The sequence below is a fragment of the Lagenorhynchus albirostris genome, chromosome 20 (genome assembly GCF_949774975.1).
Source record: "Lagenorhynchus albirostris chromosome 20, mLagAlb1.1, whole genome shotgun sequence".
NCBI classification, from domain to species: domain Eukaryota; kingdom Metazoa; phylum Chordata; class Mammalia; order Artiodactyla; family Delphinidae; genus Lagenorhynchus; species Lagenorhynchus albirostris.
Genome location: NC_083114.1, coordinates 58,831,131 through 58,855,897, shown reverse-complemented (window position 1 = coordinate 58,855,897; position 24,767 = coordinate 58,831,131). Strand labels below are relative to the sequence as shown.

The following is a 24,767-nucleotide window of genomic DNA, read 5'->3' as shown; positions in this document are numbered from 1 at the left end:
TCCTCAGAAGCAAGTTATTTTTTAATAGGAGAAGGCTCTTATTCATTCAGCCAACATGTATAGAGCACCTACTACGTGCCAGACACCATTAGCCCTGGAGCATAGCATGAGTGGATCTTTCCCTGGAGGAGCGCAGATCTAAGTAGCAGAGATTCTTAAAGTTAACTTTCATTGGCTTGTTGATCCGCATTATCCTGTTTTTCTGCTCCGTTTTAGACCCCCCTTTACAATCTCTTCTGTGGACTCCCGGGCTTTGGCCTTTCCCCTTATCACAGGTAAGCTGTCTTCTGGTCTCTATTTCTTGCTTCTTCCAGCTATACTTTCTCTTTTCTTCAGTGATACCATCTATCCCCAAGGGCCTCCGCAGTCATTTCTGCGGTGATTTCCAAATTTCTATTCCGAGGGCGCACCTCTTTCTCAAACTCAGGTCCTGCCTTTATATCTGTGTGGTGACACATGCACCTCAATGTGGCACGATAGCCTCTCAAGTCTGAAAACAAAGTCTTGAGAAGAAACGCTCCCTGATGCTAAATCTAGGTTTTACAGTTGATCTAACAGTTGGGACTCAATGTCATAACATCTTGGAAAGGAAAGAGAGATGAGTCAATCATAATAGGCAATGATAATACAGTTAGTCTTAGTACCAGGCAAAGTCAAACCGGTGGTGTGATTTCAGTGAAGAGAGAAGGGTCAGTTGCCTCTCTCCCAAAATGTCTCTCCTACTCACACACTGAAAACTGAAATCACCGGGGCAGGATTTCAGGTATCAGGGACCAGAACTATATTTTTCCACTAGAGACTCAAAGTGGTCACCCATCAGAGCATCTTTACCCAAGGACAGTTGTGCTGGGAGAGTGGTGAGAACACGTGACAGTCCTGGGCACCGGAACGGTGCCGGGGGGGGGAGGGGGGAGGCGGGACTCCGCCTGCTGGGGAGGATGGATGGAGAAAGGAGAGACCGGGGGCAAGTGTCCCTCGAGAGTTCTGCGTGGCGCGAGCCTGTCCCCGGCTGAGGTGGTGGCGGCAGCTCTTACCGTGAATCAGTGGCGCTGAACTGGGAGAAGAGAAACCGCTGAAATTTTAGCAAAACTAGAGCGGAAAGGAAACCCTTCTGTTCCATCCCAGGAAAGGAGGAGACGTAGGTCTGACTTTGTGTTGTTGTCAGAAGGCGCTTTGATTCCTTTTCAGCCTGTAATCCCAGGAACGCTGCTCCCCAAAAGCCGCGTGCAGTCGGGTGGTTTTAGGGTTTTCTCTGCCCTTGTGGTTTTGAATTATATAGACTTTTAGTGCTTAACTACAAACAGAGGATTTTCCAGGTGGGGGATCGGAGTTATGGAAAGAAAAATGCTGAAATACAAGTCACTGGGGTAATAAGGTCTCTTGGATGTGGGTAGAAAGTTCTTGACTTAGAGCCGAAGGCTTACCGTGTATACTGAACAGCTCAGCATACCTGGAGGGCCCCGGGGATGCGTCAAAGAACAAAGCCTAGTTGGTTTTGATGTGTGAATTGGTTACAAGCCAAAAATATATATTTTTTTTAAATGGCCTCATCACCAAATTTTAGTTTATCAAAATGCGGTGACCTCCCTCAGAAGTGTCCCAGGCATCGGGCCCCAGTCCGAAGGGCAGGGGTAGAGGCTGGGACCAACCTTCCCAGGCAATGGGAGACCCTGGACAAAAGTGACTGCTCGCCTGTCATGGCTGCTGTGACAGCCGCATTCTCGTGCATACTTCGTTCTTCGAGGTTCCGCAAGTTTATCCTCAGTGTGCAAACATTACAGACTGATCTTAATCCTTTTTCCATTTTGTCTAAACGTATGAAATTTAAAATATACTTGCTTCTAAAATTAATTACCACCCTCATTCCCACTGCTAATTTTTTGCTGCTCTTGGATCCTTTTCAAAAGGCGCGCATGTGTGTGTGTGTGTGTGTGTGTGTGTGTGTGTGTGTGTAGGAATGTTTTTAAAATGCATATCCTTAATATACTAAATTATAGAGGGATACAGAAAAGAATATTGGATTTGGGAGTTTAAGGGGTTTACTGGGGGTATTTTGTCGTTCTAGTTTGGTTGGGGGTTTCTGTTTTGGGGGGGTTGGTTTGGTTTGGTTTTGGTCTTGGTTTTCGCTTTCTGGTACCTCTGAGTGGGCCCACAGTTTTAGTCAATCCGATAGCAGATACCAACTCAGAAAGTGTCATTTTGTTCCCCCACCCCGTTGCCCTGAAGTTGTGATCGCTCTCCGAACTCACTGGGCTTCTCCACTTGGTTCCCTGGACAGTTTCCCAAGCTTGCTCAGCCATTCGCCTCCTGGGCTTCTGGGTTGAGGTGCTGTCAGATCAGATCGAAATCATGTGTTAAGGCTCAGTGAGACCATAATTGTCTTCAGTTTAAGAAGCATTTATAGAGGTCACGACTTCGCTACAAAGAAGGTGGCTCCAATCCCTCACTCTATGAAAGGGAATGCGGGGTGTGCGTTACACCAAAGGCACCAGGACCCCAAGAACCAGCCGTGGGCTCGTTTTGTCCTCTAGCTCTGTGTACGTCAGGGGTGGGTGGTACAAAAGCAGATGTAAACTATTTTTCAAATACTCCTCTGACTTAGCATTAAAGTTCCCTTAGACCAGATGCCAGTGTTTAACTAATATCCTGCAGGATCCAAAGAGAAGGAATTACTCATCGTGTTTCGTTCGTATAAAATCTGAAATAAAGGGGAGAAAAGCACAAAGAAACCAAAGTACCTTGACTCTGCCTTGCCAGACTATGGTCATTTGGAAAGAGCTTTGCCTCACTTATGAAAGCTCAGGAGTGAAGCGTTCTTTTTCTTTAATTATCAATTGAATTTGCCAGTATTCGTTATTAGTGCTTTTTAGTGAAAACAAAGGCAGACCGTTGTAACTTCTCTCGCAAAGCCGTTTGTTTGGCTATGTTTTTTGGGAGGTGGCTCTGTCCTTTAAGCACTTCCATTTACTTGTGTTATTGATTTATACCTTGCTCACCGCACTGCCTGCTTTGATGGGCTGCATCAATTAAGACACAGCAGAGAACTAAACCCTTGACTTTGAATAAAGTTATTTTCTGGGGCGCTCCCGACATATTGCTTCTAAAGCTTCACCAGGCACAGGGGCTCCAGGCCCTGAATTCCGGGCCAGTCGCTGGCAGATCATCGGCCGCGTCGGCTACTAGGTCTCTTGTCAGATAGCAGTTGTGTGGGAAAGGCCCATACAACGTAACACAGAGGCTGGCAGCGGAGAAGGGCCACTGAGGTTAGCTAGCGTGAATTTATAGTTGACCCTGTCAAGACAGTGTGTGTGTGTTATGGTTGTTGTTTACTCTCTGCGGCCCCAGGATGAAGAAAGCAGGTGTCAGGGAGCCCCCAGAGCTGGGATCTGGCCCAGAGGACCCGGCGGTACCAGACGTCAGCGTATCAGGTCTAGGTTAGGTCAGCAGGAGAGTTCAGGAGAGAGCTGACCAGTTAACTGGGGAGCAGGCAGACTGTGGGTGGCAGAATCGTGATAGGGCGAAGAGGAGGTGAGCTGGCTGGAGATGCAGAGGGAGGTTTGGCTGGTCAGCGCCGTCCAGCTCGCGGCCGGCGTGGCAGTTTCCCCCTGGCGTCGCTACCTCGCGGGCCGCCTGGTCAGGACCCTGGTTTTCAGGTGCAGAATCAAGGCCCTGGCAGAGAATCTCGGCTCGGGCCAAGAACTCCGTTAGAAATAGCTGGTGGGGGCTTCCCTGGTGGCGCGGTGGTTGAGAATCTGCCTGCCAATGCAGGAGACGTGGGTTTGAGCCCTGGTCCGGGGAGATCCCACATGCCGTGGAGCAACTGGGCCTGTGAGCCACAACTACTGAGCCTGTGCTCTAGAGCCCATGCTCCGCAACAAGAGAGGCTGCGACAATGAGAGGCCCGCACACCACGATGAAGAGTGGCCCCGCTCGCCGCAACTAGAGAAAGCCCTCGCACAGAAATGAAGACCCAACACAGCCATAAATAAATAAATAAATAAATTTAAATCATATAGGCTTCTAAGGAGACCTCTGCTTAAAAAAACAAAACAAAAAAGAAATAGCTGGCGGGAACTCACACTGGTTTAAACAATAAGAACTTTTTGCTTCATGTAACTGAGAAGCAGTGGAGGCTTAACCCAGTTACTCAAGTTATGTGACCAGAAGCCGGTTGCTCTCGCTCCGTTTTCAAGCTGCGTTTCCTTATCGTCGGCTCCAGCCCCAGCAAGTTTTCTTCCTCGTGGTTGTGAGAGGACTGCTAGTTCCTGGTCCAGGCTCAAATCACAGAAGAGAAAGCTCCTTTCATAGCAGCTCCTTTGTCACCGGCCTGAGCTCCAGTCCTAGTAGGGACCTGGCACAGCTGGCAGGGGAAAGGCAGCTCGTGCCTGGGAACTGGGTTAGTGAAGCCAAGCATCGCCTGGGGCCCGAGGGCCCTGGTCCTGGGGCTGCACGAGTAAGAGAAATCCAGCCGTTTCCAGGTGCTGGGCCTTGGCCACTAAGGAGCCTCCTGTCCTTACCTGTGTTGTCTGAGCAGCTTGCGAGGTCTGGGCTTGCCAGTGAATAAAAGGCCAAGTGACACAGCAGGTGGGGGTGGAAACGCCCATCGTGTGGAAACAGAAGCTGTTAAAATCGAGGTGGTACCATGGACTGGTTATCGTATCCACCTAGAATTCATATGTTGAAGCCCTAAGCCCCAGTGTGATAGGACCTGGAGATGGAGACGTCGGGAGGTGATTAGGTCGTGGGTGGAGCCCTCTGGATGGGATTAGTGCCCTTGGAAGAAGAGATGTGAGAAATGGCGCTCTCCCTCCACCCTGTGAGGACCACGGCCGTCTGCAGGTCGTGAGGACGGCCCCGCGGAGCCCGACCCTGCTGGCGCCCTGATCGTGGACTCTCCAGCCTCCAGAGCTGTGAGGAAGAAAGGCCCGTTGCTTAAGCCGCCCAGTCTTGAGGATATTATTGCAACAGCCTGAGCTAAGACAGGTGGGAACCAAGAAGCCAAAGGTATCAGGACGGCCCCTCTGTGTGGACGCTGAGCCCTGACAGCATCAGCGGGGCTGAGAGAAAAGGCTCTGCTGGAACTCCCCATCAGTCACACTTTATAACCATTTCATCACAAGTCCTGTTATTTCACCTCCCGAAAGTCACCTCAGTTCTGTGCATCTTTTCCATCCGCCTCACGTCTCTGTCCTCCACACTGCCACCTTTGTTGGAACCCTGATCACCTTGTGTTCAGGTGAAACAGCCTCTCCCTCCTTGGCCTCCCTGCCTCTCCCCTCTGAGTAATTTCCTTAAGTGCTGCTGTCATCGTGCTTCCCTGCTTGAAAATATATGCCTGGCTCCCACTCGCTGAGCGGACTTCTCTGCCAGACATCTGAAGGTCTCTGTAGTCTGGGTTAATTGACTGTCTACTGTTTCTTCTAAGCATTCCTTGACGTCTCCAGTCGGGCCCTCGGCTAGGTGGGCTCTGGGCATCCACACCTGCCGCACTCATTTTTCCCTTGACTCGTGCTTTCTTTCCCTTTTGCCTGGAATTGCCTTTCACCGAACCTTTGCCCATCCAACTGCAGTTCACCTTTGGGCGCTCACCTTCTCCCTCAGTCCTTCCCAAACAGTGCCACGCCACAAAGAGCTTCTTCTTGACCCCAATTTCTGTTATACTTAGTTTCCCCGTAGCTGTTTGTGGGCTAATTTTGTTTCCAAGGAAATGGTAAACTCTCTGAAGACAGCGTTTAATTCGTCCTTGTCCCCCCGCCACATACACAGAGCACAGACTAGCGCTGGTGACCTGCTAGGCGCTCAACACTGGACAGGACAGGATAGGTAAAGAGGGACCCACTGACGCAAGGTGTGTGTCCAGTCCTGGGCACGCCATAGGCTGGTCTTCCTTGAAGCAGCCCCACCCGTCCTAGGAGGCTCCCACCTAACCGCCCACCAGGCTCTACCATCCCGCTGGCCTGGAACCCTTTACATTAAGAGGAGATTGCTCCAGGGACCCTGAGATGGCGGATCCGTGGCCTCCACGCCTACCACCAGCCACCCTTTGATATCCCGTTGCTGGTCCCTAGACAGCGTGCTGGCCTGCGCCTCTCCCAGCTTCTTAGGGACAGTCACCACCTGCGATCCAGAAACACAGTCGAGCTACACCATGAATAGATTAAATTTAAAATTCCAGACGAGTCTTCCAAAAGTTCCCATTCCATCAAACATTTAATTGCCTTAAGGGACGTTTAAAGCATATATTAGCTTAAATTCACAACAGCCCTTCTATTTCCAAGATCACTGGACCAAGGTCTCACAAGGCCACTGTTAGGACAGGGACTTGGGCTCATCTGTCTGACTATTTAAAATCTTCGTCAGGCCAGAGGAAGCGAGATTAATTTTCTCAAAGAAAATCTTTGAGGAAAAGATTTTCTCAAAGTTGCAAAAAAAAAACGATTTTTTTTTTTGCAAGATAAAATAGTATCCTTACCCCAAATCTTAGCCTTGCAGCTGCCAACGTCGGTTTTAAATCCACATGGGAGGTAAAGAGAGGGGATGGAATTGCCACGGAGCCCTCAGTTACCACTTGGCCCTCAAGCTGCACAGACAGAGGCTTCTGATAGCAGCCTCCAGTGGTTGGAAATAAAGCACACACAGACCTTCGAGAACTCCACCCGAGTAAGAAAAGACCCTTTCTGTTTGTTTTCACGTATAAATAAGGTAGTTAAAATTTTCACCGTAGTATGTTTTACCTTGAGGGCCAATAAACACAAAGAACGACAGTGTTAGTCATCATTAGTCGTAATATCAGAACACAATGTTCAGGGTCTTTCTAATTTTAGAGAGTGATTTTTCTCTGCCATTGAAGTCAAGAAAAAAGCTGTCCCACAGAGGAGCGCACAGCCCTCTGCCACCAGCGACAGTGGAGAGCTTTCTTCTTTGTCTTTTTTACTCTCTGCCATGAATTCTTCTCAGACATCATCAGAGTATGTTTCTCGATTTCAGTACATTTTTAATATGAAAGCAATGTCTTCCGACTGAAAGAACAAAAGCTTCCTGCTCTTGATTTGACCTTTGTTGGTTTGATGTGTTTTAAAAAAGATCTGGGCAACAGTTTTACAAAGAACGCCCAGAGACATTCCTGGAAAAGCAACTGAAAATAATGATGAAAAAGACTAGGAGAGGAGGCTTCTCGCTCAGCCTGACGCACTGCTGCTCTCCCCACACAGTCTCTTAAGGCCATGGTGGTTTTGTCTGAGTCAGGAGCAACTCACTGAAGTTTTTTAAAGATACTTTAATGGGACTGTTTCTAACAGAAATTTTACTTTCACATCTGTCCAAGTGAACCAAGCCAAGTTAATATTCATTACTGATTTATCTGATTTGTAAAAATAGAAACCCCAGCCTCTTTTTAACTTTTTTTGGCCACACGGCATGGCATGCGGGACCTTAGTTCCCCAAGCAGGGATTGAACCTGTGCCCTCGGCAGTGAACGAGCTGAGTCCTAACCACTGGACCTCCAGGGAAGTCCCTGAAACGCCAGCCTCTCTTGAAAGCCTGAAAGTGGACCGCTCTCTGGCCCGCCATTTCCCCATCTCACCTAGCACAGGTGTGGTGCTGGTCATGTGAGCCCAGGCATACGTCTTCGGGTGTGTTCTGCTCCCTGCGGCCTCCAGCCTGCGTAAGAGTCTTGCAAAGATGCCTCTATGTTGGCAAAAAAAATCCATGTAATATTTTCACACTTCAGACAAATAATGTAATCTTATTTTTATAATCTCCAGTAAAACATAGCACCTACCCTCAGGGAACCCACAGCCTATGGGAAAAAGCAGTATGTAATCAATAATTGCAATTTATGTGATAATGAAGTAAAAGCAGGGGCGCTGGGGTAAGGAGGACCTCGCTGTGGGTGTCAGCGCAGCTCCTAATTAATTAGCTGTGTGACTGTGGGTAGAATAGGAACCTCTCTAGGCCTATTCCTCCATGCATAAAAAGCCGTAAGTGGACCACATGGAGCTGATTGACAGGGAGATTAAATAAAATATGATACACTACGCAGAAGAGCAGAAGACGGCACCTGATGCGTAGAACACACCGGGTAAAGGTCATCGTTGACGGTGATGGTGATGATGACGGTCACAACTGTTAGATGCACAAGGTTTGTGGCATCTTAGAGGAGGGAATGGTTACCTTGACCGCAAGACTGAGGACGGGGGTCCTGGAGCAGGTTCCGTGTGAGAGCATCAGGGAGCAGAAGGGGCACAGGACAGCGTGTGCAAAGAAAGGCACGAGGCGCAGAGTAGGTGGGGTTCTGGGGAGAGACGCAGGTCGTTACTGGAGCACAGATGTCCTGGGAAGTCAGGCCCAGGTCAGCTTGAGAAGGTCCTTGGATGACCCGTGCCGGGGACGTCGTTCTTCAGCTACAGCTAAAAAAATCATGGAAGTACTTTTGTGATGGGGGAGAGGGGGCTGGGCGGTCAGGTCCGCCTCTCAGGGAAACGGACCAGCAGCGCAGAGTCAGCTGAAGGGAAATCCGGAAGCAGCGGCTGCGGTAGGCTCCCTGTCCTGTAGTAGAAGTCAAGATGCAGTAGCCTCCAGTCAGAGACCTGAGACTTCCCATCGTCTGCCGCGTGGATCCTGACCGTACAGCCTCCACGCGGCTCCCTCAGCCGCTGCCCCTGCACGACCTCCATCCACAGCAGACAGCGGCCCCCGCCGGCATCCCTAAGTGCCGCACACGTCACCTCTGTGCTTCCCACTCTCCCCTCCGCCAGCAGCTCCTGTCCCTTGCGTCCACCTAGAAAGCATCCGGGTCAGATTCCGTCACCTCTGTAGAGACTTCCGTCCCCCGCTTAGAGGTGATCAGTCGGGCCGGCTCCTGTCCGGGGCCTGTCACACTCCAGTCGTGCCCTTTCTGCACGTCTCGTGGGGACAGTGTAAGCTTCCAGGGGACAAAACCCGTCTTACGCTCACTCTGCTCCCCACGCAGAGCTGTGCCGGGTCGCCAGCCGTCACGCTGGCTGGACACACACCCTGACCGTCATCGCTCAGGAAGCCTGTGCGACGTCTTGATGACTCCACATTCCCTAACTTTTAACTGAACGGAAATTCCTCGTGCCTCTGCCGTGTGAAGGTGAACACTCGGGAGCTTAGTTGGTGACCGTTGACATGGTGTTTTGAAGCTTTCTGCTCTGAGGCTGCGGGGCCTCGGTTCCTATCAGCTGGGAGGTGAGGGAGCTCGTGCACAAAATCCTCGTTCTGCTCACTGGAGCCGCCTGCGTACATCCCGGGCGCGCCGTGGGACAGTGACCGCCGTCGTGTTCCTGCTTTGTGTTTTGTGTAGAACGCCGTATCTGGCAAGACAGGCCTCCTTAAACATAGGAGGTAATTGGTGCTTTGAGGGAGAGATTTAACTTATTTATAATTGTCAAGAGTTTAAAAATGCAGGAAAGAAAGAGCAGTCATGGCTTGCCTATTTTGAAAGATGCCCTCGAACCAGTTCAAAAAACCTCTGACTAAATCAGGTATTTTGCACGTTATCTAACTGAAGGTTAGATCTGGGCACTTGTAGTGTAATTTTTGCTTTAAAAATAGGAAACAACGTGTTTAGCGCTGATTGCCTCTCGAACTCTGTTGGTAGCATCGCTGCTCACCAGCGTCTCTGATGACTGACAGGCTAGCTGAGCGGCCCCGTTTCGTGCGAGGTGGCGGCGTGCCAGGGAGACGACAGAGGTGGCCTTGGCCTCCCGGCAGCATCTGACGGCTGACGGCTCTCCCCTCCTCACTTGCACCCACCTCTCTGGCCATCCCGGTCCTAAACGTTGGTGCCTCCTGTGCATAAGTCTTGGCTCCTGGGAGATTCCTGGTCTCTCTCTCCCCCTGCAAGGAGCCCCCTTTCCCCGGCTTCTGCGTCCTCCTCTGGCTCAGTGGTCCTCAGGTGTCCAGGCCTGGCTTCCTCATCAGCTGTGCTCGTGCCTATCTCCCGGGCACATGAAACACAATAAATGCGAACCCAAACCAGGCCTTCTCTTGCCTGCATTCTCGCTCTTCTTGGCACACGGCTGAGACGTAAATTCTCATTCGACTCACCTCGTGCTTTTATTTTTCACAAGCCACTCAGTTGTCAGCTTCTGTGATACGAGGTCCCCACAGCCGTCACCCTACAACAAGAACGTCTCCTGATCCCTGCACCACGGCTGTCCCCTGAGTCCCAGGCCACCTCCCCTCCTGAGCTTCTTTACAATATTTCCGGATAATTCCTCCTCCCAGGAATGAGGAGGTGGCAGTTTTCCATCGTGGTTCTCGCTGGGAGCCTGCGTCTGCATCCACGACGTGGGTAGGATAATATCTCCCTCCCAAAGTTTATGTAAGGATTAAATGCAACCTTCACGACGTGTGGAAGTTATCTATCAGCTCCTTAATACAGTGCCTGGTGTCTGTCAGATGTTCCTAAGTGGTGCCTTCTCTTATACTTTCTGTACTTTCTACGCCATTAAATCTAAACTTAACTGCCCGCCGTGATTTCAAGGTCCCACCTCCCTATTCAAACGTATCTTCGTTCACAGTATTACTGAGCACCTACCGTGTACCACGTGTTCCAACCTCACTTCAAGGTACAAAGAGGAAACATCCAACGGAGCCCAGACCCCGCGTCCGCCTTACTGAATACCAGTCTCACTGCATAGGTCTTCCTGGCCTTTTATTCACAAAGTCGGTTACACGTCTCGGGTGTCTCCCCCTGCCCTTGGCTGGGGTTTTGCTCCTCCGTCGATGGACACCCCCTTTTCAGGAAGGGCTGATCGACTCTCCCTCTGGGAGGAAATCCAGACAGTAAACAAAAGGGAAAACCGCGTGTCTTCCCGCGGGCGTTCTCTCCAGACCCTTTCAGGGACGTACCTTTTGACGTAAAGTGGACAGTTTGCCGTCCTCTGACGCGTGTGAACTTGCCCTCCACGTGCCCACGCACCTCGCCGCACGGACTCCCCACCTTCGGGTGAATCTCTGAGATCACTTTTGATCTTGGCAGCCCCGTAGGTACTCTGGACCTTCTGAAGGTCCTGTCATCTTAAGACAAAGACTGACTTAACACCCACAGTTGTGTGCGCTGAGGTTTTGATGCGTTCATTCACTCAGCAAATACTAAGGAGGCGCTGCCACAGGCCAGGCAGTGAGCTGGACGCCCGAGCTGAAGGAGCCAGCCAGCCGGACACCGTCCCCGACCTGCAGTGTCACAGTCTAGGGCAGGCGTCGGCCTGCTTTCTGCCAAAAGCTAGACAGAAAAGGTGTCAGGCTTTGTGGGCCACAGGGTCTCTGTGAAGAGCCCTCAGCGAGGTCATGGCCAAGTAGCCACGTCGATGATACGCAAACAAACGCGCATGGCTGTGTCCCAATAAAACTTCATTCCCCAAAAATAGGTGGTGGGGGCTGCCCTGGTGGCGCAGTGGTTGGGAGTCCGCCTGCCGATGCACGGGACGCGGGTTCGCGCCCCGGTCCGGGAGGATCCCACGTGCCGCGGAGCGGCTGGGCCCGTGAGCCATGGCCGCTGAGCTTGCGCGTCCAGAGCCTGTGCTCTGCAACGGGAGAGGCCACGGCAGTGAGAGGCCCGCGTACCGCAAAAAAAATAGGTGGTGGGCCGGATTTGGTCTGCAGTCCAAAATTTGCTGACCCCTGGTTGAGCAGATGCATCACATAAGTGCAGGTTAATATTTTGCACGTTCTGCCTTGTTTCAATAGGAATGTTTGGGGTGCGGGTGACAGAAAAGGCAGCCCAGGCAGAAGAGTCCAAGGATAGGCTGACTCCTGATCAAGGGCTGGTTTCAGGCTCTCCAGTCTCAGCTCTTCCTCCTCTGGGCTGGCTCCACTCTGTCACCTCTAGCTTCTGGGCAGCAAGATGGCTTGTCACACCGGAGTGACATCCCCCGGTGAAGTCCAGCGGGGAATGCAATGCACTGTTGGCACTGCATTCCGTACCCCCAGCGCCACCGTCCCTAGACCCCGCTTCCGCCCACCACCTCCCAGGCTTTCCGACCCCTTCCGACCCTTCAGAAGCCCAGTGTCTTTGTAATGCTCTCTACTGACCCCCCGCTCACCCTCCCTCAGAGTGTGGACTGGACTCCAAAATTCTCTCTTGTTATTTCGCCCTCCCCACCAGTCAAACTCAGTTTTCTTTCTGGCCTTCAACTCAGCCATAGAAGGACGGGGTTCTGCATAAACTAACCCACAGTGAATAGGAGCGTCTGGTGATGTCCCTTAACCCTTCCACAGATTTCTGCTTGGGAGGGATCCAGGCTGGGTGGGTGGTCTTGAGCTGGGATCCCTCCCTGAAATCATTGATCAGGGAGCACTTGTTCCCCACCTGCAGCGAGGGTCTGAGAAAACCCGTGGACACAGCAGTCACTGTTGTGGCTTGGCTAAATAATACGGCTCAAAAGCAGATAAGTCGTGCTTCCAGACGCATGTAGATTATTTCTATTATACAATGAAGATTCATTTGCGATCGATTCTGAATCCATAGAAGCTTTTGGTCATGATGTCCTTTCTCAGTCAGAGGTTTAAACGGAATCCTCAGGCTAAGCACGAACACACGCAGATAATTAGCCGAAAGTCTAAAAGATTGGCTACATGAAATATGTACTTAAATTTAATTCGTGACTTATATGCATAATAATGTAGTGAAATACGTTACATGCGTATAACCTCCATTATATGCTGTAGTGATGTTTATCGAACTTGACTAAGTGCCGCTGTTGTAAAAATTATACATGTATTGAATCCTCTAGTCCTCACAGTAGCCTTGAGAAGTTTTCATTCCCATTTTCCTGATAAGGAAACAAGCACAGAGAAGTTAACCTTCCCGGGGCACGCAGTTTAGAGGCACAGCCCAGATTCAGTCCCCGACGTTTCTCTTCCAGAGTCTGGGCTCTTAACCCCTAGGCGTTACTGTACTGACTTAAAGGCAGGTGGCAGCCGTCTGCCCTTGTACAGGAAGGCTCTGCTGGGTCATGTCACGGGGCACCCCTGTGCTTCGAACACTCGGCGGTGATGGGTAAAATACAAACAAAGCAGAAGATGTATTTGGTATCAAAAGCATGATGAGCACGTGTGGCTGGAAGCGGATCAGAACCCCAGAGTGGTGGGAGAAGCTGAAGCCTCCGGGGCGGGATCCCAAGCCCGACAGCAGGCAGAGGCAGCTGGGAGGAGAGTCCCGGGGACGGAGATGCAGAAAGGGCTCTTGCTGGTGAGTGACTGGGTCGCAGCTGGAAAGCCAGGCTGGTGTGGAGACTGTGGACCTCCGTTACCTGCCCGTAACCAGGACCGTGGCTTCTCCAAGGCTGGAAGGCAGCGACGCAGACATAGCCACATCAGGGTCTTGGGAAGCTGCCCCGGCTGGGTGCCTGGACCTACAGCAGCCCTGAGAGCACCACAGAGCAGGACCCGCCAGCATCCCGAGTCCAGGTGGAGGCAGTGGCACGACCCCCCATGAGACAAGAAGGAACCATCAGAGAAACACGAGAAAGGCCCTGGTGAGAACAGGCATCCGGGCACTTGGTGAATAAACTCAAAGCAGGCTAAGCTGTCTGATGTTGCAGACGTGGGGAGACTCTCTGGGGAGACCGCGGGGTGAGAGACGTTTAAGGGCCAACTGGGCGGGACCTCGTTGGCCACGTAAAGGATTTTGATTTTCACTTTAAAGATTGAGCAAATTTGACTCGAAAAGCAAAACCAACATACGGGCATTGCAGTAGTTGGGGGCAAACTGAGGCACTGTGGACAGGGATGGGCCAGTGGAGAGGCAGCTAGGAGGTGACATCAACTCTAAGAGTCCTTACAGTTCCTTGGCGCTCTGCCGAACTGACCCCACGGGGCTTGGTTGGAACGCGCTTTGTAAAGTAACACCAGGCACTGTCACTCTGCTGACCCTGCCGACACGTGTGAAAACCCGCAGGATTTCCCAGTGGCGACTCAGCAACTGGCCTCCCCGCGGCTCAGCTCTTGGAAAGTGAGTCTGGTATTGGCTGCATTGGCACCTGTGTTTGCGACCCCGTCCCTACGTTGTTTGTACAAAGCTACTCACTTCCGTCTCGTTGTTTTTACGATAGGAGGCTGACGTGTTTGCCGTAGTTTGGACGTCCTGACATGACTAATTGATGCAGGGCCATCAGACATGTGTTACTTCTCCCTTCCATATTTTTAATGAAATGATAGAGTTCCAAGGTTCAGTCTTTTTTTCAACATCACTTTGAATTTTTCTCTGCAGACACCCTCTTGGCTCAGGTCCACTTCATACACTCCTATTTATCACATAGTATTTATCTGATTATACAGGATGTGAGCTTTACTCCATTGTGATGCTGAACTCCAGGTCTGAGGTTCTTGGTCTTCATAGTCTATTTTTTTTTTTTTTTTTTTTTTTGCGGTACGCAGGCCTCTCACTGTTGTGGCCTCTCCCGTTGCGGAGCACAGGCTCCGGACGCACAGGCTCAGCGGCCATGGCTCACGGGACCAGCCGCTCCGCGGCATGTGGGATCTTCCCGGACCGGGGCACGAACCCGCGTCCCCTGCATCGGCAGGCGGACCCCCAACCACTGCGCCACCAGGGAAGCCCTTCATAGTCTATTTTTAAAGTCAAAGGGAATACTGTCAGTGCTGTGCCTTCGAGGGAAAGGTGGGCGGTCTGTGGCCAGAGGCAAGCACAGCCCTCCCTGTTCACGTGGGTACCAGGTTATACATACGCCGTTTCCACTCGGCTTACATTACAGGAGCGTCACTGTTTGTCATGATGTCCTGAGTTTCCTAATCTTCCTTTCCTAAAGGAAAGAAGATGGAAATGGAGAGAGAAGTAACCATTGTGGAGAGAGGGAAGCTGTGTCTATTGGGTGGGATGCTGGAGGGACGAGGAATAGCGGATAGTTCTACACGGTGCTTCTCGAGGGCAGTGGGAAGGGTGAGGTGGGACGGAAATTCCTTCCAAGAAGGACTCAAGCGAGAACGACCTTTGAATTCTTCCGCATTTCATAAACATCATTCACTAATACAGTTGGACACTGTATGTGAATAAGATTTAATATTCAAATCTAATAGTAAAATAGATTTACATGTAAACAATTTTGACCTCCCTTAGTTTGTATGCCCATCAAACCCTTTGCTTAGATCAACCCAACTTCCCCTTGTTTCTTGCCAGGTTAACAGCCAGAGGGGGAAGGCAGGGAGGAGGGAGAGGGGCACGGTTAGCAGTTAGCAGTTAATAGTCTGCACTTAGTCTGTAGACAAATGTCATCATTCCCTCATTATTTCCCCTCAAACACATCCTGGGACAGACATGGGGACAGAAAAATAGTAGCGGGAGTCAAAAGTGATAAACAGAAAAAAAAAAGTGATATACAGGACTATACGCTAATTCTTTCCTTCCTCCTTCTCCTTTTGCTGTGGAACAAACTTAGATATATCCTTCACTGGTCGGACTTTAAAATGTGTGCTTATGTGGGGGATTTGCGGAACTTTTGTTTTAGGTCAGTATGTGTACTGCATTTGTACAGATGTTTAAAAATTAGTCTTATCATAAATGCTTGGTAAATTAAAATTTTAAACCAATGGGAAAATATAGGGAAAACATACCATATTGGAACCAATTGTTGTTGGCACTGTTGTTATAGTTGTCATTAAAAAAATTAAATAAATAGAGCAAAGATCAGCTGGATGTCTGGAAGGATGTCCCCTGGCCCCTGTTGCGCTAGGGAGAGCACAACTGTGCAGTGGATGAAACTGCTGTAGCTGGTGGTGTCTGTGAAGGAAACCCGTCAGCATGTGGGAAGATTGTGTGAGAAACTGCAGAGCACAGTGGCTAAGAATATGTGCTGGAGGGTCAGACTGCTTGAGTTCAAATTTGTGCTTACCTCATTGGGTTGTCAGAGGGATTAAACACTTCTTAAAATACTCAGAATTGTAACCGGCACATAGAAAGTACTCAATAAACGTTTGCTGGTAGTAACGTCATTAACCTCATAAGTAGAGTAAAACGGATTGGTTAAAGTTTTCCATGACTTTATTAAAGTCATAGGCGTCTGCTTGGTATAATGATGATTAAATTCAGGATTTGGGTTTAAGGATTCAGGGTAGTAATATTTTCCTGAGTGATAGTCTCACCCACAGGAGAGGTAATGTCGGATTTTCCAAGGGCCCATTTTAAGTTCACTCAGATTCACCAAAATCATAAAAACAAAGAAGAAAGGGATAGACAGAAAGTAGAAGTGCCAAGATCCTCAATAAAAGTTGGGGAATGTAGCGTACTGAATTTTAAAAGTGGTGCAAGGGATGGCGGTGACCAATGCATGACCTTGCTCACGCACAATTTTCTGCTGTCTACGACTCGCCTCCAGTAGAGGGAGACCATCAGGTGTGAAAAGTGAAGTGGGAAAAAAAGAGAGTCCAGAGAAGCTATGAACATTAACTAAAGGGCTTCAGTACTTGGCCCTGACCTCCAAAGTAGCTGAAAACTAAGAGCAGGTGGGCCCCAAGAACAAACGAAATAATAGGTTTGATCAAAGGGTGTTGATGACAGCAAAACTGAACCATAGCTGTGGCCTGCCCCAGCTTACTCCCTACCTCAGCATTCAGAAAATTGCTGGTTCCATTCAAAAATGAAATTTAAATTTTTTTTAAGAAAAAGGAACTAGGTTAAGAGCCTTGCTAGATTAAGAGAGAGAGAAAGAAGGAGTGGAAGCAAAAAGCAAATTAGAACATAGGTCTAATGGGAAATTACCCAAGAAGTAAGGAGAAGGTTCAGACAAATTACAGTTCTTTGAAACCAAAACAGTTCTTCATAATGTCAAAGCATTTACAAAACACATTGACATATCTCTCTGTCAAGGAAAAAGGTGGGGAGAGAGAGAAGAAGAAGAAAAGAGACGTGTTTAAAGATGATATAATTCAACAAAGATGAGAAGTGATTTCTCAGAGTTTAGGAAAAAAGGTAGTCAAAATCAAGAGATTACAGAGATTGAAACCATATTAGAAGAAACAAAAATGGGAAAATCATAACTGAAAACATCTAAGGAAATACGGTGATCACACAAAATAAAATGAAAATAGAAAACAGATATAAATTGATAAGAAAGTAAAATAAAAGAGAAAATTGTAAATATGGAAGATTGTCAAAGAAGAGCCAACACATGCAAAATCTCTGTTCCTGAAGAAGAGAACAAATAGAAAAAAAATCATATATAACATGAATATATGTAACTATTGATATAATAGAAAACAATTCTAACAGAAGAAGCTTTTCTTCAAAGAATTGAATATAAAGATAGAAAGAGGGACTTCCCTGGCGGCACAGTGGTTAAGACTCCATGCTCCCAATGCAGGGGGCCTGGGTTCGATCCCTGGTCAGGGAACTAGATCCCACATGCATGCCGCAACTAAGGAGCCCACCTGCCGCAACTAAGGAGCCCTCCTTGCCGCAACTAAGACCCAGTGCAACCAAATAAATAAATAAATAATTTTTTTTTTTTAAAGATAGAAGGAGCATGCTCATTGTCTCAGGAAAATTGCTATAGAATCATTAATACCAAAACATATCCCAGTGAAGTTACCTAATCCAGGGAAAAATAAAATCATATGGACATCCAAGCAGAGAAAGAAAGTCACATTCAACATGGAAAAAAAATTAGCCTAACTTCAGACTTCACCATAGCAATGCCAGAAGACACTGAGGAAACACCTCCAAAGTTCTGAGAGAAAGAACGTGGGACAGAAGCATTTTTATACCCAGACAAGTTATATTTCAAATGGACAGGCAGAGGGCAGACATTCTAAACAAACAGGGATACAAAAAATAGAGCAAACATGAGTCCTTTTTAAGAGTAGTAGCTCAAAATTTCAGAGCCAGTGATGAGCGATAGAAAAAAAATACTCAATATATAGTAGCCTGTGAGCCCTTGATAAAGGTTGCCCCTAAAGTCTGATTTATAAACCATGTGTTTTACTTTGTGTTTGCCTTTCATTTGAGTCAACTGACAGATGTTACTATTGGACTTACGTCCAAGAAGATAAAATGGGAAAAATCAAATATTTCTTCAGTGGGAGAGATCATTTTTCATCATTTTTGTTTACCCTTTACGTATAAATCACAAGATTGTAACATACCTCAAAAAAATACTTTGCTCAAAATTTAAAAATTGTGTTCTAGAACATTTGCCGTGGGATTTTAGCAGGTAATAAACTATTAGAGCACATTTCCCCCTTAATTTAGTTTAGTATAAGAAAATTTGGGAATTAAAGGCTAGTAATTTTAAATTATCCTCAGTAAATCCATAGACTTGTCTAACTGAACTCAGTGGCACATATTTTCATAGTCTATTACCTTATTTCCAGGTGTGTCCAATGACTCATTTGTGGGATACACTGCAACTCAGCTTTAATATTTAGTTAAGGCCCACACAGCACATGCAACACAGTTTTGAATTCCATAGCATCTCAGATTAGGAGGAGAAATGAAGAAACAGAGCTGGAGGAGGGCACCAAGACGGACACGCTCACATTCGTGCTCACCCTCAAAACACACCTCTTCATCCTGCTGAAGCACATTCTCCCAAAGACTTTTCTTCCACCTTCCTTACCTGTTTGTAGTTGGATGAGCTGCCAGCTTTTCCTTGACCAGCCCAGTGACCATCAGTTAGTTGAGCAAGACCTGGCTGTATTCCAGAGGCAGAGGGAAACTCATGAATCAGAGATGCTCACGATGACAAGGGCCCTCTGGTTACCTGTATGGGGAGGCTTGGAGACACAGCTGTGCAGATTTTCCTTCACTCGCATCTTCATAATCACATGGTGATATCAAGCACCCAGGTACCTAGATGGTTAGCGGAGAGTGTCTTAGCCAAACAGATGACATACCACGAATTGTCCTCACACACAGCTTAGTATGATCACAACCCACACCCTGATCAAGAAGAGGACGTAGGATTAGCATCATGTGTACATAATGAGTGGAGAAGAAAGGACAGGTGTTTTCCTTATCCAATGCCAAAAACTGTGTCAACGAGGATTTTAAAGAAGTAAAGTGCTGGTGCAGGGACTCTCTCTCCCGGATTGACAAGGACAGAGCACCTCGTTCAGTTTGTGTTTCCCCTTATTTCATCTCAGTTGTCTGGTTTCTGACCACATGTAACAAACTTACCTTTGTAATGAATGGACATTATTCTGGGATTTCTTAAATTCAAAACAATCATTTCTGTGGTTAAAAAGATACGCTTTTTTTGCTCATTTTAGATAACTTACATACGACAAGAATATGAAACAAAATTTAAAGGATTGATGCCAGCATCTCTAAGACAAGAACTTGAAGACACTATCTCCTCCCTAAAGTCACAGGTAATTTCTAGAATCAGGGAATTTTCCAAGGGTTTAGATCAGCGGTCCCCAACCTTTTTGGCACTAGGGACCGGTTTCATGGAAGACAGTTTTTCCACGGCCGGGGTGGGGGTGGGGGGCGCGGGGGGCGGGGGGATGGTTCGGGTGATAATGTGAGCGACAGGGAAGCTTGCCCGCCGCTCACCTCCTGCTGTGCGGCCCAGTTCCTAACAGGCTGCGGACCAGTACCAGTCCACGGCCCGGGGGGGCTGGGGACCCCTGGTTTAGATGATGTGCATATCTTAATTAATGTTTGTTTCTGAACCGATGCCAGAAATCCATGTGATGTCACAGAATAACCGCGTGCCCAGGATGAATTGTTTTTTGTTTTGTGGGGTTTTTTAGAATTTTTTCTTACTAGCTTAAGAACTCTTTGTCTCGATAAGATTTTCTTAAAAGCATCCTTGAAATTGAAAAGCTCAGTTATGGTTACTTTTATTTACAGTCTGCATTCCAACACAGACTCACCCTTTTATTCTTGGTTCCAGGCCCAAAATGCCATCAGTTAGCACATTGCTAACTCCTTATCATGTGAAAGTGCAGAGAAATAAAAAACATGGCTAAGTTAGAAGCATTTTTACTCTGGTGTATTTTATATGATTGTCAGAGATAACAAGATGCATTTTAGGATCGAGGCAGGATAATGACATGGTATTCAAACAATTCGGTTAAATATTGATATTTCTGCTGAAACGTGTAGTTCTTGGTACAGTAGTTTATAAGAGATAAAATTGACTTCAATTTAGATATTAATTAAAAACTTCCTACATAAGTTTTCTCTAAAACAAGTTTTATATATTGCTGTAAATATTTTATATAGCGTTAGTCTTATAGATTCCTGGTTTTTTAAAAAACAAATGTTTTAACTCAACATGAGAAGAAGTTCACATATTCCCATTTCTAATACACTTAGAAATTTAAAACATACTTTTTTCCTGGAAAAGCTCTGCAAGGGAAAGATTTCTTTTCTCTTTGTGCCAAGAACAATGCCTGTCATAGAGTAGGTCCTCAAGAAATTTATTTACGAATGAAACAAATGCTGTAGTTTGATGAAATTCACGTTAGCTATTTATAATGTATAGGACAGATACGTGGAGCAGATGTTAGCCGTGCCTTTTCTGTTCCCCTCAGCAAAAGTCTCTTATCTGAAAATGAAAAGTTCATTACATCAACCCTTATGCTACTGTTAGCTATCGCTTCTGTAGGCTAAGAAGTTTGGCTGTGCTCACTCCTACCTATAAAAATAAGTATGACAGGAGAGTGTTAACTTACAAAGGATCAGGTCGTCTTTATTTACGTGGAAGGCTCTCCTCAAGATGTGGCTTACCCATTCACTTTGTAGGAGGGCTTCCTTAGGTTCAGCTATGTAGGACCCAGCACCTTCAGAGGAGGTATTTTTAAGAAAAAAAGAAAGAAAAGAAAGAGAAATCTGATATCCACCTGCAGGGCTTCTGTTATCATTCACATCATTTCACTGTAATAAAAGCCACTCAGCCTCCTAAAACTGGATGTTGACCCAGAAAGAGAGCGCTGCCAGCTGTGTGAGGGCCTCAGAATCGGCAGCTGTGCAGAGGTGCAGCCCACAGAGCCAGCACATTTAGTTTGAGAGCGCAGGTGCCTGTGTTTTTGAAAATTGTTGGAATTCCAGTGGCAAAGCACGGTGGAGGCAGGGAAGTGGGATCAGTGTAGTCCTTGCATCTGTCAAAGTTATCAGTGGTCCTGTGGGTCACTGGATTAATTGGATAAAATTCAGACCAGGGTGATGTAAAGAGTCAGAAAAGCAGTGGGACCACTTTGATATGTACCCATTTAGAAAAGCCGTGCTCAGGGAGATCAGCTCGGTGCTTTGTGACCACCTAGAGGGGTGGGATAAGGGAGGGTGGGAGGGAGACACAAGAGGGAGGGGATACGGGGATGTATGTATACGTATAGCTGATTCACTTTGTTATACAGCAGAAACTAACACACCATTGTAAAGCAATTAGACTCCAATAAAGATGTAAAAAAAAAAGAAAGAAAAGCCGTGCTCCCTCTCTCCAAGCACAGTTTCTACTCTGCCAGCTGTCCTGTCTTGCATAACCATGTTTCAGAATCGACCGTTGCCATGGTTTCAGTTCAGACCAAAGAGACAAGAGTAAAGCTCCAAAGTGATCAAATGCCACTGACTCCTGGTCACGTTAAGCCATAGTGTAAGTGTCCGGAAACCACTTCCAGTAGGTTGTGGAAAGTGCTTTTGAATTTATGCCTGATACAAGTACTTTTAATAGTATAGAAAGTCATGCTTCAGGCTAATCCAACCATGCTGTGAAGGTCTGACTGAAGAGACTCTTCTTGACAGCCCAGTTTCCCCCATCCCCAGCCCCTCAGGGGCAGGGGCCACAGGGTGGTACCTGCCAGGATCTCTGGACGAGACACTTCCTGTTAGTCACTTCCTGTCATGCTCATGACCTTGGGAGCTGGCTGCCGTTGACCCCATTTCACAGGTGAGGCATCAAGAGAAAAGGGACCTTTCCTAGCGCCGTGGAGGCCAAGTCAGGAGCGGAACGCCAGTTGGCCTAACTCCAGACACAGCGCAGGCTCTTCCCACGACAAAATACTACCTCTGCAACCTCAGGGAGTCCCCGGAGAGATTAAGGTTTCTAGTAGGCAGTGATGTTGTTTCCACTCACTCACTCATTCCCGAAACAGCTAGGGAATGCCAGCTACATGTCCAGCCCTGAAAAAGAGACTGGGGTTACAGAGACGCTCCAACATTATCCCTGCCCCAGGAGAGCTCTCGGGTGAGGGAGAGACGTGAAGACAGATCACCAGAAGGCAGTTGGAAAAGTGCTAAGAACAGAACAGGAGAACACAGAGGAGGGGCCGCTGGCTGCCTGGGGCAGGAGGTGATGAGGGGCAGGGCTGGAGGGGGGGCAGAAGAATTCAGGAGCAGAGGTGACCTTGAACCCAACAGTGGACAGTGAATAGGAGGTAGTTGGCCAAGGATTCCCAAGCAGACGATGGCAGATGGCCGCAAAGGGCCAAAGGGCCGCAGAGTAGGAAGGATGCGAGGTGGAAGGTGGTGATGGTGGAAGAGAGGAGATGAAGCGCCCAGGTGGGCCAGGGCCAGGTCCAAACAGCTCTGCAGTGCGGGGTTTGAACTGGGTTCTGTAGCCTCTGATGGAGTGCCAGTGGGGATGGGAGGTGATCAAATACAAAACCACAGCATTAGCGTTCAACAGATCCTCTGCGTTTTATCTAGAGAGTTGTCTGAATTTAAATAAAATCCAACCAGACACTGTATCTGCACAGTGTCGCCCTGTAAGCCACCTTCACCTCTTCTCACACGAGGTCTCTTTTCTAGGTTAACTTTCTGCAAAAGAGGGCATCCATCCTTCAAGAGGAGCTGATGACTTACCAGTGCAGAAGGTACTGTTGTGGCCAGAATGTCTCCTGAGTAGTTTGTACTGTCTGCACCTGTGGGTCTCCTGGTTGGGTGTTAAAATCTTCATTAAAAATGCGTTGGGGCTTCCCTGGTGGCGCAGTGGTTGAGAATCTGCCTGCCAATGCAGGGGACACGGGTTCGAGCCCTGGTCTGGGAGGATCCCACATGCCGCGGAGCGACTGGGCCCGTGAGCCACAACTACTGAACCTGCGCATCTGGAGCCTGTGCTCCGCAACAAGAGAGGCCGCGACAGTGAGAGGCCCGCACACCGCGATGAAGAGTGGCCCCCGCTTGCCTCAACTAGAGAAAGCCCTCACACAGAAACGAAAACCCAACACACCCAAAAATAAATTAATTAATTAATTAATTTAAAAAATTCGTAAACATATCAGTTTTGAAAAAAAAGACTTATTTTTCGTAAAGATCCTGTCTTGGAGAAGACCCCCTCCTTATACCATCCAAACGAGATGAGGGTCCGCCAGTGCCTGACAAGGCCGGGCTCACCTGCAGAGTCATGACAGGATGTTGCCTTGAAGCCCAGTTGCAGGGTTAAGGAGACGCTGTCTTCCTCTTAAGAGAGTGAGATGGCGTGGTCCTCAGTGTGGTCACCCGCATCTCCAGAGCCCCACATCCCTGGACGCTTGGCTCTGTAGCAGATGTTTACCAACCCCAAATATCAATAGATAAACGGCTCCGTGGTGTGCAAACACTGTGCCCCCAGGAGCGCACACCTCGGGGATGCAGGAGACCCTTCCAGTCAAAGGTTCCCAGAGACGTCACTGACATAGATCACATTTACCTGTTCTGACAGCCCTCCTCTTGGTACAGTGAAAGGCTGAACCATTTAGTTGGCACTGAATTAAAAGTAGAAACTTTGGATACACAGTACCATGTATAAGATAAACAATGAGGACCCCAGGGGACTGTAGCGCAGGGGACTATATTCAATATCTTATAATAATCTACAATGGAAAAGAATCGAAAAAATATGTACGGAGATATATTTGAATCACTTTGCTGTACACCTGAAACTAACACAACATTGTAAATCAGCTATACTTCAGCTTTCAAAAAGTAAAAACTTTGAGACTCATTCACATTTCAAAAGATTCTTGGTACAGATAGGACTTGATCCCTTATGGGTGTCAGTGATGAAATTTTGCTATCAAATATACTTTTTAGCCTCTCTCCAGCTCCTCCTGAGTTAGAACATATTTTGTTATGGACGTGCGCGTTAAACCTAGAGAAGGTTGTAACTTTGGGGTTTTTGATCTTCAGGTAACCACGTGGTGACATACCTGAGTAACCCAGGAGAGGGGGATGGATCTAACCGTGTGGACAGAGCTTTGGATTTCTTCCCACAGGTTTGAAGATTTGGATGTTGTAAAGTAAATTGTGAGATCAATGGCATTTTTTAATACTTAAATGTAATTAATATCATAAAAACATGCATCACTCATACACTAACGGGGTGGTTTTATTTGTGTCTGCCTACATTATTTTTTTTAACATTCCTTTATTTCTGATTTCCATATCTGTGTGCGTTTGAGTGTGTACTGAGAACTGCTTATATTGGGAAAAGAAATGATTTCTTGCGATGCCTTGTTAATGCCTTTACCTAGAATTTTACCAGTTGCAGCTGATCAAAATCACGTTTGTAGAATCATATATAAAATTTAACGCTTACATTGTTTTCGTGTTCATGTTCATATATTATTAAAATATTACTTTGTATTTTCAGTTTTATTTCTACTTTTTAATTGCACCTCGTTTGCTAAAATAAATATGACATGGCAGTCTTTCCCTAGACTATACTGACCATCTCAAATTGTGCTACGGGAAGAAATACCTATGTCATGTCAGAAATCAAACCCATAAGTAGTGCATTTATTTAGAACAAAAGTCGCTGAGTCACCTGACATCAGTCCAGGTATTTGTCATGTTGGTTGTCAGT

The 24,767-nt window shown here is 47.6% G+C and overlaps 1 protein-coding gene across 13 annotated transcripts in view; it reads left to right on the top strand.

The window, feature by feature from the left end:
• CEP112 (centrosomal protein 112) overlaps nucleotides 1-24,506 on the top strand; it is a 416,092-nt gene extending 391,586 nt beyond the window's left edge. For all 13 annotated transcript variants that reach the window (XM_060134197.1, XM_060134198.1, XM_060134199.1 and 10 more), the window contains 3 exons: nucleotides 19,249-19,350; nucleotides 22,733-22,797; nucleotides 24,092-24,506. In XM_060134197.1, the coding sequence (XP_059990180.1) occupies nucleotides 19,249-19,350; nucleotides 22,733-22,797; nucleotides 24,092-24,095 (171 nt within the window). In that variant the 3' untranslated portion in view covers nucleotides 24,096-24,506. The remainder of the gene's footprint in view (nucleotides 1-19,248; nucleotides 19,351-22,732; nucleotides 22,798-24,091) is intronic.
• Nucleotides 24,507-24,767: the final 261 nt, after the last annotated feature.